The sequence below is a fragment of the Microchirus variegatus genome (genome assembly GCF_963457635.1).
Source record: "Microchirus variegatus genome assembly, chromosome: 2".
NCBI lineage: Eukaryota > Metazoa > Chordata > Actinopteri > Pleuronectiformes > Soleidae > Microchirus > Microchirus variegatus.
Window position 1 is genome coordinate 2,357,189 of NC_139803.1, and position 19,420 is coordinate 2,376,608.

At 41.1% G+C, this 19,420-nt stretch overlaps 2 protein-coding genes across 2 annotated transcripts in view; one reads left to right on the forward strand and one right to left on the reverse strand.

Annotated features, from left to right (window-relative positions):
- dnali1 (dynein, axonemal, light intermediate chain 1) overlaps positions 1–19,420 on the reverse strand; it is a 114,954-nt gene that overhangs the window by 13,423 nt on the left and 82,111 nt on the right. The gene's annotated exons all lie outside the window — the stretch shown is intronic.
- Positions 1–19,420, forward strand: part of LOC310944785 (mitogen-activated protein kinase kinase kinase 5) — a gene marked incomplete at its 5' end in the record, with an annotated part of 35,720 nt that overhangs the window by 3,354 nt on the left and 12,946 nt on the right. The window contains 15 exons of the mRNA XM_083910612.1: positions 844–1,031; positions 2,380–2,548; positions 3,611–3,717; positions 3,856–4,026; positions 4,664–4,776; positions 7,260–7,419; positions 7,528–7,678; positions 8,861–8,965; positions 9,193–9,242; positions 10,761–10,856; positions 11,838–11,922; positions 14,711–14,844; positions 16,931–17,062; positions 17,845–17,977; positions 19,232–19,337. Coding sequence (XP_083766738.1) covers positions 844–1,031; positions 2,380–2,548; positions 3,611–3,717; positions 3,856–4,026; positions 4,664–4,776; positions 7,260–7,419; positions 7,528–7,678; positions 8,861–8,965; positions 9,193–9,242; positions 10,761–10,856; positions 11,838–11,922; positions 14,711–14,844; positions 16,931–17,062; positions 17,845–17,977; positions 19,232–19,337 — 1,900 coding nt within the window. The remainder of the gene's footprint in view (positions 1–843; positions 1,032–2,379; positions 2,549–3,610; positions 3,718–3,855; positions 4,027–4,663; positions 4,777–7,259; positions 7,420–7,527; positions 7,679–8,860; positions 8,966–9,192; positions 9,243–10,760; positions 10,857–11,837; positions 11,923–14,710; positions 14,845–16,930; positions 17,063–17,844; positions 17,978–19,231; positions 19,338–19,420) is intronic.

Genomic DNA, 19,420 nt, shown 5'->3' on the forward strand with positions numbered 1-19,420 from the left:
ATATATTAATATATACAAATCAAAACAAGCTATTAACGCAACATAGTCTTCCTGTAGATGATTGTAGACTAACCAAGCTGGCTGTAGAATGGTGTCGTGTTACCATGGTTACCGTTACTGCGATTCTCATTTATTGTTTATTTTCCATTCCGTGTCGTCGAGACGGTTTCATTGCAGTGTCACGGGGTGGACGCGAGTGTTTTAAAGAAGGATTTTAAAACCGTTTATTTACACAATAATCATCTAACAATTGGTGTTCACGTGTTTAACATTGACTTGATAAATCCTCCAAGAAGTCTGCAAAACGTGCAGGAACCCTGAACTGTTTTCAGCTGTGCTAACGTCATTGCACGAGGGGTTTTCAAGGGTTTTCTAATCATCCGATAGCCTTCTAACGCCATTAGCAAACACACTGGAATAGGGGCCTCTATACACCTATGTACATATACCATTAAAAACCAGACGTGTGCAGCTAGAATAGTTGTTTGCCGCATTAACGATGTATAGAGTGTATTTCTGATTCATTTAATGTTATATTCATTGAAAAAAAGTGCTTTTCCTTAAAAAATAAGGACATTTCTAAATGACTTTTGAACGGTAGTGTACTTTATCTCAAGGCGCTGTTCATAGACAACATCATGGAGAGCAACTCCCTTTTTACAGGAAGAAACCTCTGACTCATTAAAGGCCTAAATGAAGAGATTGATTAACGATGATGACATCAGGGGATCTGCTGATTTATAGCCAAGAAAATGTGTGAAATGAAAGATTCAATTCTTCAACTTGACATCATGATGAAAATATAGATTTTGTCCACTAATCCAATGCATCGTCTTCCCGCAGGAGCAGTGTGGAAGTTACACCTTCATCCCTTACGTAGTGTCGCCTCAGGGCAAAGTGTTTGCCTGCGACGCTGCTATAATGACCGGTATCAAAGAGCTGATGCAGCCCAGTTTTCAGCTGGAGCCTCTGCTTACCCCACTGGTGGAGCGACTGGTGCATCTGCTGAACAACATACACATCCAGTCCAGGTCAGACGTTAAAGGCGTACTGCAGATGTTGGGAAGTGTGGTGGGTCGTATGCAGCATTTACACAATATCAGCATTGACTTTGTCGAATGTGCCGCCGTTTCCTTTTTCCTTGCCATTACACAGCCTTTAAATCAGGGGTGTCAAACTCAATAACAGAGGGGGGCCAACATTAAAGCTCACATAGAGTTGGTCCTGTTGCACATATATGTTAGTTATGGAGGTCTACTTACATACATTAACTTGTTTTTATGCTCAAAAACCTCCTAGTTGCTGTAAACAAGCCGATAGAAATCTCTCCTTACTGACGCTCTCCTCAGCCGCGATATTTCAGACATAAATCTCACCCCCAGAAGACGGAACTGTCTTGTGATTGGCCAGTACCCGCCGGAAGTGACATATTCAGCACACACCGCTCTCAGAAGCGCAGCTCCCCCCTCTGGAACGGTGGATGCACTGCTACTCATTATCAAAACATTGTTTTAACAGTGTTTAAAAATAGCTTCTTCACGACTCCCCGCCGCAGTCCCTTTGACGACCTTTGACCCGGAGTCAGAAGACACTGTCGCTCGTGAAACACCTCCACAACGGACGTTATTCTTCTTCTGCGGTTCAATGTACGCAACCGGATGTGCCCGGACTAGTGCCCGGAGCAGGAGGATCTGCTGTTTCCGGAGAACCGGTGTTTACGTAACCGGACCGGGTTTTTTTTCAGAGATCTCGCTGAGCCCGAGATTACAATAAAACACAGCGTTCTCAGCAGTGGCTGAACTGTTGGTTTTGAACCTTCAGGGCTTCGTAAACAAGGTAAATGACGCAGATACACACACTAAAAAACAGCGTTAATTGGAACTTCCGGTCTAGGTCCGCTTTAAAAACAGTGTCCAGGCAAGGGCCTGATGAGGTAAAGTAACAAAAACCCTCCGGACAAATGATTTTCTATTGTCCATTTCCATCCGTCTTGCCTGATTTCCTCCACTGTATTTCAGTAGAACAGCACAAACTGACATGCAGTTACCAAAAGATTGCCAAATTGTCTGAATACAATTGCATGGTGGCCCTGATTTGTCAACCACCCTCTCTCCACTCCAACGTTCCAATTGGGAAATGCTGTCTAATAGTGTGAGATAAAGACTTAAACAGGCAGGTTTTTATCAGGTGAACCTTTGGATAAGTTCCTTCTGTGGCTGCTGGCAGCCGTGTTATCAGTAAGTGTGAGTCTCCAGGTCCCGGACAGGTTCAGTTTGTGTTGATAATGTGTCGATACCTCATACAACTCATCAACCATACGCCTGTTTTGTACTGTGGAACTCACAGCCTGACCCCTGTGCTCTTTCTTGCGTACTTCAGCGAGTACTTCCGGGAGTCGATCCGCCACGAGATCCGTATGGCGAGGGAGCGCTTTAGTGGCCGAGCCCTGAGCGAAGAGCTGAGCCGCATACAGAAACGCCTGGACAGCGTCGAGCTGCTCACTCCCGATATCGTCATGAATCTGCTCTTGTCCTACAGGGACATTCAGGTGTGTGTGTGTGTGTGTGTGTGTGTGTGTGTGTGTGTGTGTGTACATGCATATTAATGAATAGCTTTCTAATATTGCAGAGTCATTGTAATCGTATTTATTCAAGCAAAGAGTTGTGAAATGTTGTGAAAAAGATTTAAAAAACATGCAAATCCTCACACTGGAGAGGAAGCAAATAGTGAACTGTCACCACTGAGGTTTAAAATGATCACAAGGGTTTTTTTTTTTTTTTGATATAAACACATATTACAAACTGTTGGACAACAACAACAGTACAGACAAAATATTTGCATTAAAAAAAAATATTTTGCAGACTGCAAATCATGTTTATGTTTTGAAATCATGTGTTTTGGCATGTGGCGCCACCTACCGCCGTCTACCACTCATTGCAGTCATTAGAGTCTCTGCTGCCGAGCGACCACGGGTTGCCAGTTACGTCAGAAAAGGAAAACCTAAAAGACCTCGGTGTTTTGAATTTGAATGTAGTAACCGTTTTTGGCCACATTCTTACATATGGCGTCTTTAATAGTAAGTTAGTTATGATATAATGTACTGCTTTTTATAAAGAGATGAAGTTACTATTGAGCAGTATTAATTCAGGCGATTGGTCCGGCAGACAAAAGTTATGCACTGCAGCTTTAAAGACGCCATGTGTAAGAATGTGGCCAAAAACGGTTACTACATTCAAATTCAAAAATACCGAGGTCTTTTAGGTTTCGTTTTTCTGACGTAACTGGCAACCCGTGGTTGCTCGGCAGCCGAGACTCTACTGACTGCAATGATTGGTAGACGGCGGTAGGTGGCGCCACATGCAAAAACATGATTTCAAAACATAAACATGATTTGCAGTCTGCAAAATGCAAATATTTTGTCTGTACTGTTGTTGTTGGTGAGTTCAGTTTGTTATATGAACATTATTCCTGAGTCTCTGTGACATATTAGGAGGATTTTATGGACCAGTTAGCTTTAGATTTATTACATAATGCACCTTTAAGTATTGCATGTCAGTGCAGTGTCGCCGTGTTAATAATTCATTGAAACTCTGCACCCTTGTTTTCCCAGGACTATGATTCCATTATCAAACTGGTGGAAACTCTGAAGCATCTGCCCATGTGTCTGGTAGCGAGACATCAGAATATCCAGTTTCACTACATCTTTGCGCTCAACAGGTAACAGAATTGTAAACAAACATAAGCGAAATCATTAAATCTCCTCTTTTGTGGATCAAGATCACCCTGTAGCTGTGTATCAGTCTAACAGGCTTTTTTAAAAAGCCGCCGACGTCACCGCATTTCTTCTCACGTCAGGAGGAATCACACCGGAGATCGTGCCAAGGCTTTGAAGGCAATTCTGCCTATTGTGGAATCGGAGAACAAGGTGGCGTCAGACGTCTACTGCCTGTGTGGACGGATCTACAAGGACATGTTCATGAGCTCTGGCTTCACCGATCACAACAGCAGAGACCAGGCTTGCTATTGGTACAACTAATTTTATGGACTTGTATATAATTCCTTGTGCACGTATTTGCAGTTTTTGGGGTGAATTCCAATTCCTTGCTTAACCCTCAATCTCAGAAATGCGCTCCCTCTAGTGCAAGTGCTGTCCCGATTCTCCGAAAAATTAAGTTGAGGGTCGAGTTTCAGGGCCGTATCGCCCTCAATATTGAGATTTTCCCGAGACCACCCTTGGGAGCAAGGGCTACCCAGAATGCATTGCGTGTTTTCACATAACAAAGATGGCGCCGAAAGCAGCCAAACGAGTACGCTACAAATGAAGCGTTCATTTATTATTTAATTATTTATTACGGATCGTAATAAATAATCCTGACGTAAATGTGTTCTTCTTCTTCTTCTTCTTCTTTTTTGGAGTTGACAGACTGGAACGCAGCTTTCCCGTTATTCTGCCCCCTACAGTCTGAAGACGTATCTGCGTTTAAGGGGTGTCCCATTTCTAAGTGACAAAAATAACCCTCAACACTTGGTTTTGAGGTTCCAGTTAAGATTAAGGGTTGAACTTGAGGGTTAAGATAGGAATTGGAATTGGCCCTTAGTCCCCCTATATGTTGTTGCAGTGGTATGTTCCATGATTTTTTTGTCTTTGTGTAATTCCCCTCAGGTACGGAAGAGCTTTTGAGACGGAGCCGACTCTTCACTCGGGCATCAATAACGTGGTTCTCCTCATGGCAGCCGGTCATGAATTTGATACGTCTATTGAGCTGCGCAAATTAGGTGCTTGATATTTTCTACTTGTCTTTCTTTCTTTCTTTTGTTCTTTCTTTCTTTCTTTCTTTCGTTCCGCAGTGTTAACTATTTATGCATTAAAGCCCCAGGGTTTAAGAGCTGAGTCAGAGTTACCGCATTCCACGCTGGTGTCATATGAGGGTCCGTGTCAGTCTAACGCTCCACGCGTGATCTCGCATTACATTTTAGTAGCAACAATTTCGGTATTTTTTTTGTGTTCCTTGTTTGTCTTCGATAGGGCCGTAAATCAACCAGACGCGGGCAGTTCTAAAACCAATCAACGATTATTAGACTAAAACATTGATATACGCTAATAATTATGATGTGTTCATACTCAAAACGGACGGAGCAACCGTTTTTAAATGATATGCCACGTTTGTGTGAAAAGCAAACTGTTGCTTGCAAAGTTTGCGTTCCACTTTTTTTTACCGTTCCACATTTTTACCTACTTATGAAACATGTAGCCTCAAATGTAAAGTTTAAAATTCACGTCAATGGCAAACGATAATCTGTCTGTCTCTCGTTCACGGCGGAGCGACGACAACCCACTGGGCTGGACTAAACCAAATAGTGGAAAACAAGTGGGGGTGTGTTCTCTGAAGACAGGCTGTTACCCTGTGAAACACGGGTGCTCGAAAACACCCCTATTAGCACTTGGTACTTTCCTCCTAATGAAATTCACCACAATAATAATAATAATAATCAAAAAAATAATAATTAGTGCACCAATCAAAATTAATCGTATAAATGTGAATATTTTCACGTTTCGGTCATTTTTCAGCTTCTTAAATGTGAATATTTTCACGTTTCTGTCATTTTTCAGCTTCTTAAATGTGAATATTTTCACGTTTCGGTCATTTTTCAGCTTCTTAAATGTGAATATTTTCACGTTTCTGTCATTTTTCGGCTTCTTAAATGTGAATATTTTCACATTTCGGTCATTTTTCAGCTTCTTAAATGTGAATATGTTCACGTTTCTGTCATTTTTCAGCTTCTTAAATGTGAATATTTTCACGTTTCTGTCATTTTTCAGCTTCTTAAATGTGAATATTTTCACGTTTCGGTCATTTTTCAGCTTCTTAAATGTGAATATTTTCACGTTTCTGTAATTTTTCAGCTTCTTAAATGTGAATATTTTCACGTTTCGGTCATTTTTCAGCTTCTTAAATGTGAATATTTTCACGTTTCGGTCATTTTTCGGCTTCTTAAATGTGAATATTTTCACGTTTCGGTCATTTTTCAGCTTCTTAAATGTGAATATTTTCACGTTTCGGTCATTTTTCAGCTTCTTAAATGTGAATATTTTCACGTTTCGGTCATTTTTCAGCTTCTTAAATGTGAATATTTTCACATTTCGGTCATTTTTCAGCTTCTTAAATGTGAATATTTTCACGTTTCGGTCATTTTTCAGCTTCTTAAATGTGAATATTTTCACATTTCGGTCATTTTTCAGCTTCTTAAATGTGAATATTTTCACTTTTCGGTCATTTTTCAGTTTCTTAAATGTGAATATTTTCACTTTTCGGTCATTTCTCAGCTTCTTAAATGTGAATATTTTCACGTTTCTGTCATTTTTCATCTTCTTAAATGTGAATATTTTCACGTTTCGGTAATTTTTCAGCTTCTTAAATGTGAATATTTTCACGTTTCTGTCATTTTTCAGCTTCTTAAATGTGAATATTTTCACATTTCTGTCATTTTTCAGCTTCTTAAATGTGAATATTTTCACTTTTCGGTAATTTTTCAGCTTCTTAAATGTGAACATTTTCACGTTTCTGTCATTTTTCAGCTTCTTAAATGTGAATATTTTCACTTTTCGGTCATTTTTCAGCTTCTTAAATGTGAACATTTTCACGTTTCTGTCATTTTTCGGCTTCTTAAATGTGAACATTTTCACGTTTCTGTCATTTTTCGGCTTCTTAAATGTGAATATTTTCACGTTTCTGTAATTTTTCAGCTTCTTAAATGTGAACATTTTCACGTTTCTGTTATTTTTCAGCTTCTTAAATGTGAATGTTTTCACGTTTCGGTCATTTTTCAGCTTCTTAAATGTGAATATTTTCACGTTTCGGTCATTTTTCAGCTTCTTAAATGTGAATATTTTCACGTTTCTGTCATTTTTCAGCTTCTTAAATGTGAATATTTTCACGTTTCGGTCATTTTTCAGCTTCTTAAATGTGAATATTTTCACGTTTCGGTCATTTTTCAGCTTCTTAAATGTGAATATTTTCACGTTTCTGTCATTTTTCAGCTTCTTAAATGTGAATATTTTCACGTTTCGGTCATTTTTCAGCTTCTTAAATGTGAATATTTTCACGTTTCGGTCATTTTTCAGCTTCCTTTAAACTTGATGTTTTCTAGGACTATCTATCTCTTCGTTTATGTCCGTCCACGCGGTTGTGTTTCTCTATTCATTTGGAAATATCTGTAAGTGTTAATGTGTCGTCCTGTGTTGCCGTGTCGTCGTCCAGGTGTGACTTTGAGCACCCTGCTGGGCAGGAAGGGCAGCTTGGAGAAGATGAGGGACTACTGGGACGTCGGCTTCTACCTCGGCGCAAACATTTTAGTGAACGAACACAGGAAAGTCATCGAGGCCTCGGAGAAACTCTACAAGCTCAAAGCTCCGATCTGGTAAAGGGTGATCTTTAAAAGTCAAGTCAAAAGTCACATTCTTCTGCCTTATTTCCACCATTATTTGATGTGGATTTGTCCATTTTTTTCTTTGTCACCTCTTCTCAGGTACGTGGCGTCCATCATGGAGACGTACATATTGTACCGTCAGTTTGCCAAGCCGCCCGAGGTGCGTTCTCCCAAACAGGACACTGTGGACTTTTGGATGGAGCTGCTGTTGCAGACCTGTAAACCCACCGTCTCCACAGACCGCTGCCCGGTAAGAAAACACGACGACTTTTAAAGCTGTGACTCATAAACATAGAATTCAACTGATGTCACGTGAGTGCACACATGCCAGTGAAGCCTCAGTCAGCTCCACGTGACTCTCTGCGGGGTTTTTTTTTAGCGTGGCATTGTTGTTTTTGTTGTTTTTTGGTCCGTGACAACATTCCTGCGCTGCACACACAGCGATGCGTTTAGGTCACGACCGAGCAGGCGAGGCAGAAGATGTGTTCAGGGAGAGTAGAGGGAAAAAAAACGGCTTCACGCAACAGCGCTATGCCTGAAAACACCACGAGGTGCCACTTGCATTGTGAGTCCTTTGCTTTGCTCTGCAGCTTTGGCAGAAGTGTCAGCAGATTTAAATGCAAATACAATCAAACGTCTGTGTTAAGCCCAATTTATACTCCTGCGTAAAGTGCTCTACGTAGGTTACGCAGAGCCCGTCGCAGAGTCCTCTGCGTCGTCTCCGACTGCACGAAGTATTTTTTAAGTGTCCGTCACTCCGTCAAGGGACAACGGAGACGGCAAGAGCTGCGATTGGTCCTCAGGACAGGCCGAGATAACGCTGCTCTGTGCCGGCTCACAGTGAGCACCGAGCGTCCACAGAGGCGGAGCTGATCACCGCCGACGACGTCGCTGCCAAACTATAAATACGTCTATATGTATGATATATGTGTATCTTAACACACACAGCACATGTTTAGACTCTAAATGGCCAATTTCTCGCCTCAAATTATCTTAAAACTGTTTTGTTTTCTAACGTAACTGGCAACCCGTGGTTGCTCGGTAGCTGAGACTCTACTGACTGCAATGATTTGTAGACGGCGGTAGGTGGCGCCACATGACGCCAAAACATGATTTCAAAACATAAACATGATTTGCAGTCTGCAAAAAAAAATGTTTTAATGCAAATATTGTGGCCGTATTGTTGTTGTTGGTGAGTTCAGTTTGTTATATGAACATTATTCCTGAGTCTCTGTGACATATTAGGAGGATTTTATGGCCAGTTGCTTTAGATTTATTACATAATAAACCTTAATAAGCCGTATACGTATGAAAAGAAATGACGGTGAAAGCTTAGCTGACCATTAGGACAAAAAAAAAAAAAAAAAAAAATCATGTGTTTTTCTTTTTATAAAACACTGACAGTAGAAATGTAAATTTTGCTGCCTTTCAGGTTCTCGTCCTTGAGCCCAGTAAAGTCCTTCAGCCGGCCATTGTGTGCGTGAGCGAGGAGGACGAAAGTCGTACCGTCCAGTTGAAACATGTCACGTCTTTAAAGGTATGTAGACCAAACCATCACCATCACCATCACCATCACCTTCTACCCCTATGTTCAGCCATATGTATGTTTCCAGCTAATGTTTAACGTTGTCACTGTGTGTGTAAAAACCTGCTGACTATTTGTTTTTACCTTTCTTTCTTTTCCTTACATGGAGGCACACGTGCAAAAACCACGTGCATCTCACAATGTTTACTCAGTTTTAACATCATGTTTGGTTTCTACAGAAAGGCTTACATCAGTGGACTTTCCCAGCCTCTGCAATCCGTGGCGTGAGGTAAGGTGGAGCGTGTGTTCGTATCTGCTGTCTGGTCTGGGTGTGTTCGTGCAACGCAGCAGCGCCAAAGGACCCAAAACATAAGGGTTGCCTGGGAAACTTGGCCATCATAGTGTTGTCAATATGACGTCAGGCCTGTCGCCTGCCTTTTGTTAACTCCACTTTGGCTGCTGTGTTGTACTTCAGCCTCGTCTTCCTCGCCCGCAGCAACATCCCAAACAGTCAGCTGCTGTCATTATAGAAAACAGACAAAAACAACCTTGTGCTTTGTCAGCATTTGATGTATTTATTTAAGTAGAAAGTATTTTCCATGTAAGAAAGTTACTCGTAGAGCACCTCACAGATATGAAAAAACCCCAAAGTGCTTTACGTTAAAATACGTTCGGGACACAAACGAAGAACAACTTAACATGAAATCAAGTGCAGGGATTTAAAGCAAATGTTAATAAAATGAAGCAAAATTAATATAATAGTAAAAAAGTAGTTTTTAGTTGTTTAGTAAAACACTGGCAGGTGTCAAGGGACTATAAGTATTCTTGCTATTGAAATAAGATGCATTCTGTAAAATTGACCCCATAGATTAATTAAATGAGCAAAATTGACACCAAAGATGACGAATATTAGCACATTTGACCCCAAACATGACTAAAAGTAGTATAATTGACCCCAAAGATGACGAAAATTAGCAAAATTGACTACAATGATGACTAAATGTAGTAAAATTGACCCCAAAGATGACGAAAATTAGTTGGTTTGTTGATGGTCAGATAAACAAAGAACAGCTCATTATTTAAATTCCATGGCTGTAGATAGTTCGATTACTTCTTGATCCTGACTGTACACATTTGAACCTACACTTTAAGACAAAGACGTGCTGAATTTATGAGTGTATTCTGTATGTTTGAACAGTTTAAGGCCAAGATTGTTCATCCAGGTAACATCTGTAATGATCACTTTTTTATAATCATGATTTATTGTGTTGCAGTAACATGTTTTCTTGGATTAAAGAAAAAAAAAAATAAAAAAAAAATAAGATGCATTCTTCATAAATGCATCTCAACTTAATTGTATGCCCATTATTTACACATACACTTTAAAGGTGCATTATGTCTAAATGTGTTAAATCTAAAGCTAACTGGCCATAAAATCCTCCTAATATGTCACAGAGACTCAGGAATAATGTTCATATAACAAACTGAACTCACCAACAACAACAGTACGGACAAAATATTTGCATTAAAAAAAAAAATATTTTGCAGACTGCAAATCATGTTTATGTTTTGAAATCATGTTTTTGGCATGTGGCGCCACCTACCGCCGTCTACCAATCATTGCAGTCAGCAGAGTCTCAGCTGCCAGTTAGGTCAGAAAACGGAACCTAAAAGACCTCTGACCACCGTTTTTTTTGGCCACATTCTTACATATGGCACCTTTAAGTAAAAAAAAAGATTATATTCTCTCTTGTTGTTGTTGTGATCTACAAATGCATTTGTCTCGCTGTGCATTTTCCCTCTAAAGTGCTTCAAAGATTGACGAGCGGAGCTGCTTCCTGTACGTCCACTACAACTCGGACGACTTCCAGCTCTGCTTCCCGTCTGAGCTTCACTGCAAAGGGTGAGCGGCTAATGAGTGTGTGTGTGTGTGTGTGTGTGTGTGTGTGTGTGAGACACTCGTTTACTGCCCATTTGACACGATAGATGAAGATTAATCATCGCAGGGTGCAGAAGAACAGAGTTGGCCTGGTTTGCACTGAGTTGCCTAGTGAAGTGTGTCAGATGTTTGTTATTTGTTTTTTTTTTTTTCAAACAGTATGAGTCATATTTCCTTTACTATGCTCTAGAAAATTCCCCCTGTGCACAGATTTTCTTACATCCTCACTTAAATAGTCAGTAAATACACTACTATAAAAGTACTCGTAGTATACAGTAGTTCTCATGAAAAAAAGTTTCCACTCCAGTACTAACAGAGCTGTGTTATTGTTCAAGTGTAAGGGTAGATCACGCTAAATACTTGACACCTGTAGAGGATGTTTTTTGTTTTTTTTGAAAAAACAACAACAAAAAAAAACTGCATACATATTTTTAAAAGTGAAATAATTATCCTCTATTGTCGTTATAGCACTGATAAAACAACACATCTAACGGTGGCTTACAATGCACAGTACTATACATTCAAACCATTGTCAAATGAGTTGACTCGATGCTGACTAAGTCTATCACCTCCACACATAACAGCTCTCTGCGGTTCTCGGTGTTTAGCCGTGTTTGTGTTCTCGCGTTGCCTGGCAACGCGGCGAGACGGCTGCAAAAACGGCCTCGAGAACGACTGAAAATACAAACAAGCACCAGCGAAGAAAAGTTTCAGAGTGAATTCTGCTGCTCAAAAACAAACAAAACCCGGTCATTCAGCAGTTGAACGGGGTAAAAGCTTCTTGTCCCCACCCGCCCCTGCACTGCTGCTGAATACACACAAACACGCTCCTCAGATATTGGTTATTTTTCCATCTCGTTGGACTTTAAAAGTCCACTGGCATGTTTTATTCACTGAGATCATATTTTGCATCTACTGTAAAATGCCTTTGTCTCACTGTTCTAGTTTCTGTGAGCTGGTGAACTCTCTGCTGCAGCAGGCTGAACACTCCGCTCAGGACATGGACCGTCAGACTGAAGGAATACTCGAGGTCTGTGCCAGTGCTTCATTCCTGTGTGATCTACATTTTAAGCTCTCGCGCTTGCCTCGACAGGCAGGAAAACAACTGCAACTACTGGGGGGAAAAAAAATGACGCGTTGTGTTTGTGTTTGTGTTAAATAGTCACGAGAGAGTTTACGAGATAGTCCTGGTCAAGACAGGCAGCAGCACATTTAACAGAGGTAACAAGGTCCGGGCGTCCTGGGGACTGTACTGAAAATAATAAGAAATTAGACGCCCTACTTTTAGGCAGGACGCCCTAAAGACGCCCTATTTTTTCCCCCGGTAACCACCGAAGCGATAATGTGACGACCCATGGGTATAGACGGGCGCGTGCTGGCCGTAGTTTTTGCCAGCACGCGCCCGTCTATACCTGAGAGATGTCCAAGATCAGTTTGGAACATCACAAGATTCCAACAAGATGTGAGTACAGCACCTATTAAATGCTGGAAAGTCTCTTTGCGCAAAAAAGCGAAACTTTTACGGATTATGAAATCCCCTCGACACTCTCTTCCCTCTCTCTTTGAGCAGTTAACTGAAAAGATCAGCTCATCCGATGCATCCGTTCTTCCCTTAATTACAGCGCTAAAGCGTCTTCTAAAGAAAGAAATGAGACCACGGAGTAAAAACAATAAAAAGTGCGCTCTTGAGAATCTGTCGACGCGTTTTACTAAGATCTACTCGGATCTCCCGTATTTCATCGCGACTGTAATCGATCCTCGTCATAAAGATCGTTATGTGCGTGTCGTATATGAATGTGGGGATAAAACTGCGCGTAGAGAAATGATCCATTCCATCCATACGATGGAGGAGAGAGACGAGCAGAGTCAGCAGGGGTGGTGCGCAGAAAAAAAAAGGCCCGCACCAGATGAGGGGCCCCCTCTATAATTGCAATGCCTTGACTTTAGTGTTGTCAGTACACACAGTCCCAGCCATAACAACAAAATTAGATTTAAAAAAATAATAAAATAGATTGGCAAAATAATGCATTTTGGTTTTTCAGTTTTTTTTTTCATTTTGAGTTACTTGCCCTTACTTCATGAGTCACCATAATGGTCCATTTTTACCTCAAATTTTCAAAAGCTCCACATGCCTGGCAATGGGGGGGGGTTCTGGAGGGCAAGTGGGGGACACCCTCCAGCTAAAAAATCCTAGCTTAAAGCCTGTACAGGATCATAAAGTATCAAATATACAAGATATTCAGACAACAATAACCTAAAAAAAAAAGAATGAAGTATAAACTCATATAATATCAAAATATCAGCATTCAGCAAACAAAACAGTGACAGTGACAGTATATGAATCGCTGAAAACATTTACAGCCCAGATTTGCCTGATCCTGGCCGGATCAGATAAGATAAGCACGGCCCTTTGACAACGACGAGGCTCCAAGAATCACATTTTAAACACACACACAAACGTACAGAAAAAGCGGGGGTTGGAGGAAGCAGCAGCAGATGTTCATGTTCATGTTCATGGTGGCTATTGCAGAGGACATGAAGATAGCATGAAGCATCCAGTTAGACCAGCTCTCTAAGAATCGGGCATTTTCCTTTCTATCGATTCCAAGTAAAAGGAGCAGGGTTTGTTTTTTTTCTTCTTCCTAATTCACTAAGGACTTTTAGAACGTTTTATTGGTTACAAGTCCTGTGAGCAAAGGCCATTGTTTCCATAACTTTTTTTTTGTTGGATTTATGGTCCAGGATAAGTATGTAGTAAACTAGCCCTAACCCTGACAGCCTTTACCCTGGATTTCCACCGCGCGCCTTGGGAACCAGCGGTATTCACGGAAGATCGCACGATAGACTGTGTGTATAAAGGAAACGACAACAACAACAACAACACAGCTTCTTTCATTCTCCGACGTGGAAGAACTGTTGATCTGGCGTCATAAATGATTTTATGTTCAACAATCAGTCTCTCGTGGTACATCACGACTCTCCGAGACGCTCCGATTAATTGACTGTTGACCTGGCAGCACCGGTTTGTTTGTTTTTTATTTTGAAAGGTGGGCGGAAGTGTTTTACTTTGAGTCTGTGTCGCACTTCCTGTCTGGCGCGATCTGCTCTGTTGGAATTTTACGCGGTTCAGCAGCGACAACGGCAAAATTTACAACCGCGGCCCGTCGATAGCGCTGCGGCGCGGCAAGGCGCTCCAGGGTTAGTATATAACGTCGACGGCGCGCACATTACATTTACATTTAAACATTTAGCAGACGCTTTTACCCAAAAGCAACTTACAAAAAAGGAATAAGTGCTTGGACAGAAAATGTGTTTCTCAAACCTGGAAATGATGTTCTCAAAGGCTTTTTTTGTTCACAGACCAAAAAATGATTCAGTTTGAATGATTTCTTTGTTACATGGAGCTTCATTGATGATAAATAGTTGACAGTTAAAGGTGCCGTATGTAAGAATGTGGCCAAAAACAGTTACTACATTCAAATTCAAAATACCAAGGTCTTTTAGGTTTCCGTTTTCCGACGTAACTGGCAACCCGTGGTTTGCTCGGCAGCTGAGACTCTACCGACCGCAACGATTGGTAGACGGCGGTAGGTGGCGCCACATGCCAAAACATGATTTGCAGTCTGCAAAATATTTTCTTTTAATGCAAATATTTTGTCTGTACTGTTGTTGTTGGTGAGTTCAGTTTGTTATATGAACATTATTCCTGAGTCTCTGTGACATATTAGGAGGATTTTAAGGCCAGTTGCTTTAGATTTATCACATAATGCACCTGAATGAATGTCTCATTCACGCCGATACTTCCTCTCCTTCTGCAGTACGTCTACGAGACCAACGAGAACCGCGACAAGGTGGTTCTGGGTAAAGGGACGTACGGCGTGGTCTACGCCGGGAGGGACCTGAGCAACCAAGTGCGCATCGCCATCAAGGAGATCCCCGAGAAAGACAGCACGTAGGAGGATTTACATTCTCACATGTGATGTTTTCACATAACGTCCTTAAAGGGAAAGAAGTTGGCAGACGTGACGCGTCTCCGGATCCCTTGGGCTCTTTAGGAACTTTGGGAAGGGCTGAGGCTTGTTCTGCAGATTTGTGTGCAAATGATTCAGAGGGAGGAAATGTGATATTTAAATCACTCCTCAAGTATTTGCTCTGCGTCCAACGGTGTTTGCTGTGTCATTCCTCTGAGAGAAGAGAGTGGGAAGATATTTCCGTGTGGCGCAATAGCAGCCGTCATGTGACACGCGATAGCTTTAGTTCAAGTTCCTCAGGGTAGGAGTGCTGAGTTTGCTGTGTTACGTGCACGAATGGCAAGTGTTGCGATTTGCATATAGGAAGCGTTAAAGGGAAAGTCCAGGATTTTGAAAGGAAGTATGAATGTGTGAGTTACTGACACTGACTGGAAGACACAGCGGAAAACATCAGGGACTGATTTCAGCCACTTTGTCTCACTGTCAGACCAGAAAGAAGTTTGTAAAACCGCTCACTTTTCTGCACCAAAGTCCATAGAGATTTTACCTAAGTGACACAAACGTGCACTGCGGGCTTTACCAGCAGTCCCTTTGTCCCTGCAAGCTAAAAAAAAGTGAGTAAGTATTTCAATTCCCAAGCTAAATTGGCAAACTGAAGATAATGTGGACGGCTTAAACGTCACCACTGTCAGTGCTGACTTTTTGTCAGTTACTCGTACAACCACAGACAATAAGAAGCATATGGCAAGTCGTTTTAACATTTAATAGATAGACAGGATATGAATTACAGATATCTGTAATTTAATTCAGATATCCACAATAACATTCTGGAATCTATCTAGAATGAACATTCTGGATATTTGCAATAGAATTTTTACTCGGAGAAACTCCCGTTTCAGATATCTTCAATGCAAATTGTTACTAGTCATAATAACATTTACGGTAATTGTAATGAAAATGCACTGAAGTGATGTCATTTGTACTAGGAGCCGTCAATGACATTGTGGATAGGAAGAATATCATTGTGGATAGATTGTGGATAGGAAGAATGACATTGTGGATAGGAAGAATGACATTGTGGATAGGAAGAATGTCCTTGTTGATAGGAAGAATTTCATTGTGGATAGGAAGAATGACATTGTGGATAGGAAGAATGTCATTGTGGAAAGGATGAATGTCATTGTGGATAGGAAGAATGTCATTGTGGATAGGAAGAATGACATTGTGGATAGGAAGAATGACATTGTGGATAGGAAGAATGTCATTGTGGATAGGAAGAATGTCATTGTGGAAAGGATGAATGTCATTGTGGATAGGAAGAATGTCATTGTGGAAAGGATGAATGTCATTGTAGATAGGAAGAATATCATTGTGGATAGGAAGAATGTCATTGTGGATAGGAAGAATGTCATTGTGGATAGGAAGAATGACATCGTGAATAGGAAGAATGACATTGTGGATAGGAATAATGACATTGTGGATAGGAAGAATGACATCGTGAATAGGAAGAATGACATTGTGGATAGGAAGAATGTCATTGTGGATAGGAAGAATGTCATTGTGGATAGGAAGAATATCATTGTGGATAGGAAGAATGTCATTGTGGATAGGAAGAATGTCATTGTGGATAGGAAGAATATCATTGTGGAAAGGATGAATGTCATTGTGGATAGGAAGAATGTCATTGTGGAAAGGATGAATGTCATTGTAGATAGGAAGAATATCATTGTGGATAGGAAGAATGTCATTGTGGATAGGAAGAATGTCATTGTGGATAGGAAGACTGTCATTCCAGATATCTGTAATACATATCCAGTCTAGCTTTTAAATGTTAGAACGTCTTGCCATAGGAACATCACTTGTAGAACAATCATTTGTCACACTTCTAACTACATCTACCAGTAACGTTGATGTCCACCTGCTAACAAGTATTTCTGGTTTAGATTAACACGGTGTCATATAACCTGCAATAACAGTGCAGTTTTTTTATGGATTTCTGTTGTCAAACACAATAAGCTTTCATATGAGATGGTGTTGTTTACTTATTCTCGTGCTTGTGTTTTCCAGTTACTCTCAGCCCCTTCACGAGGAAATAGCTTTGCACAAGAGGCTAAAACACAGGAACATCGTCCAGTACCTGGGTTCTGTCAGTCAGGATGGTTTCATCAAGATTTTCATGGAAGAAGTACCAGGAGGTATGTAACTCTAAATACAAACAGTTTTATTTTTAAATCTTAGATCAGATGCCCTTGTCCACCTTTAAACTGGCTTTGATATATGGACAAAAAAAAATGTTTCCCCTAAAAAGTCAATGAAACTGAATTAATTTCTTGGCCATGAGTGATAGATAACTTAATTTCTATGTCAATAAATGATTATATACTTTTTAGATTGGGTTATGTCAATATTTATTGAAACTTTTACAGTTATTCAAACAGCATGTAGCCACCGGAAAGAAGTCATGTCGTCCTTTCATTCAATTTCAAAACAGTCCTGTCCCTGTTAATCGCTGTAGTATTGTTTTTAGTGGCTCTGTCTGTCCGTTTGTGCTTCCACACTTGCACTCGCTAATATGACCAACAGAGGCCGCCAGAGGCTTGTTGCACGAACGGGGTGAAGTCTGCCAATCTCCGATTGTCTGCCTTGTTCTTGAACGAAGCTGATGTCTGCGTTGTATGTTCAGATTTCTAAGTGCATGTGCGATTGCGTAACATCAGCTGGAAGCCAGCTTCAGGGACGTGGGCGGGTTCAGAAAAACATCCTGCATGTTCCAGAGAACTCTCACGAGACGGTGACGCGATTGCTAGAAAACCCTTTTTTGATTTCGTAACATTTCCAGTCCAACGCTTTGAAAACTGTTGGGAAATGTTCATCCAAAAATCTAAATGAGCTTCAGGCCACAGTGATACTGCAAGGAGGAGATTTCAGCTCTTGAAATGAACTGCTGTGTTAAATAACGACATCCTTTGCTTTGCAGGCAGCCTGTCGTCCCTGCTGCGCTCCAAATGGGGTCCTCTGAAAGACAACGAAGCCACGATAATATTCTACACCAAACAGGTCCTCGAGGGGCTCAAATACCTTCACGACAATCAGATTGTCCACAGGGACATTAAGGTGAGCACACCAGCTGGGGCTTTATTTGGCTTTATACTCGGATACTCACTCTCAAACCCAGATTTCAGCCACTCCTCCGCTCACCCTTCCCTTTCCCCAAGTGTGTCAGGGAGCTGCAGCGGCTGTAAAATACCAGGAAGGAAGCAATGAGTAAAAGGTGAAAGGATGTAAACACTCTTTACAACTGTCCACTGCTCTGCTCTCTCTGCCATTCCATCCTCCTCTTTTAGTCTCTTTCCCCCCTCCAGTTATGTTGTAGAGCTTCAGCCTCAAAACACAAAACTCTCGTCTGTCCGGGCTGCTGTACAAACAAGGTGTATATAGTACAAATACATACTTTGTTGCTGTAATTTAAGGTGCATTATGTAATAAATCTAAAGCAACTGGCCATAAAATCCCCCTAATATGTCACAGACTCAGGAATAATGTTCATATAACAAACTGAACTCACCAACAACAACAGTATAAAGCTGAAGGTACTATCTGCAGAGAGAGAAGAGAGGGAAGTCTCCTTCATGTACTAGACGCTTGCATCTCCAAGATGTTGCTGCTCACGTGATATGACAGTCAACCTTAAGTGCAGCCTCTGCTGGATTCTAACGTGAACTACGTCAAAAGGGTGCTGATGAGATAGCAGCCTGCGTTTTGAGCAATTGAGTAATTGCGGTTCAAATATCAACTCAAAATAATATAAAAATCCCTCCCGCAACCCTCATGTGGAGGAGAAAGAGGTAGAAGATGAGTGAGAAGAGTGAGCCTTGTTCTGCACCAAAGACAATTAGCGGTCTTTTTGTTTGCAGTATGCAGAGAAGCTTTTTGGTAAATTTTTTTAGTCAATAGTAACTTTTCCTTTACCTTATACCACATGTGTCAAACTTGCCCGCGGGGCCAGATGTGGCCCGCGAGTGATTAATTGCAATTAAAATGAATTAAAATAGGTCTGTGCTGCTTTAAGGCGTGCGTTGACCATTAACTACATCTCCCACAATGCACGGCGATTGCGTTACCCCGCAAAGTGACGGCACCGCCGCTAGATCGCGGTGTGTCGTTGCATACGCGTCGTGCCGTGCCGACGAGTGAAATTGAATAAGTAATAAATACGGGAAGTTATTTAGCAATATGTTACGGAGTAGTTACCCTTTATTTTACAGTATATTTGGTTACATTTAGTTACATTTATTCTGTATGACGGTTACATCTGCCACACAATCGCACTTTAAGTAACCCGAACTGTCCTGTACATCTTTGCTGCAGGGCGACAACGTACTGATCAACACGTACAGCGGAGTGCTGAAGATCTCCGACTTTGGAACCTCCAAACGATTAGCAGGGATCAACCCCTGCACCGAGACGTTTACCGGTAAAGACGCCGCGATATTCCGTTCACACGCCGCATGCAAAGTTCGCTGTATTTTTAAAAGATGTTGTGTGTTTTTAACCTGC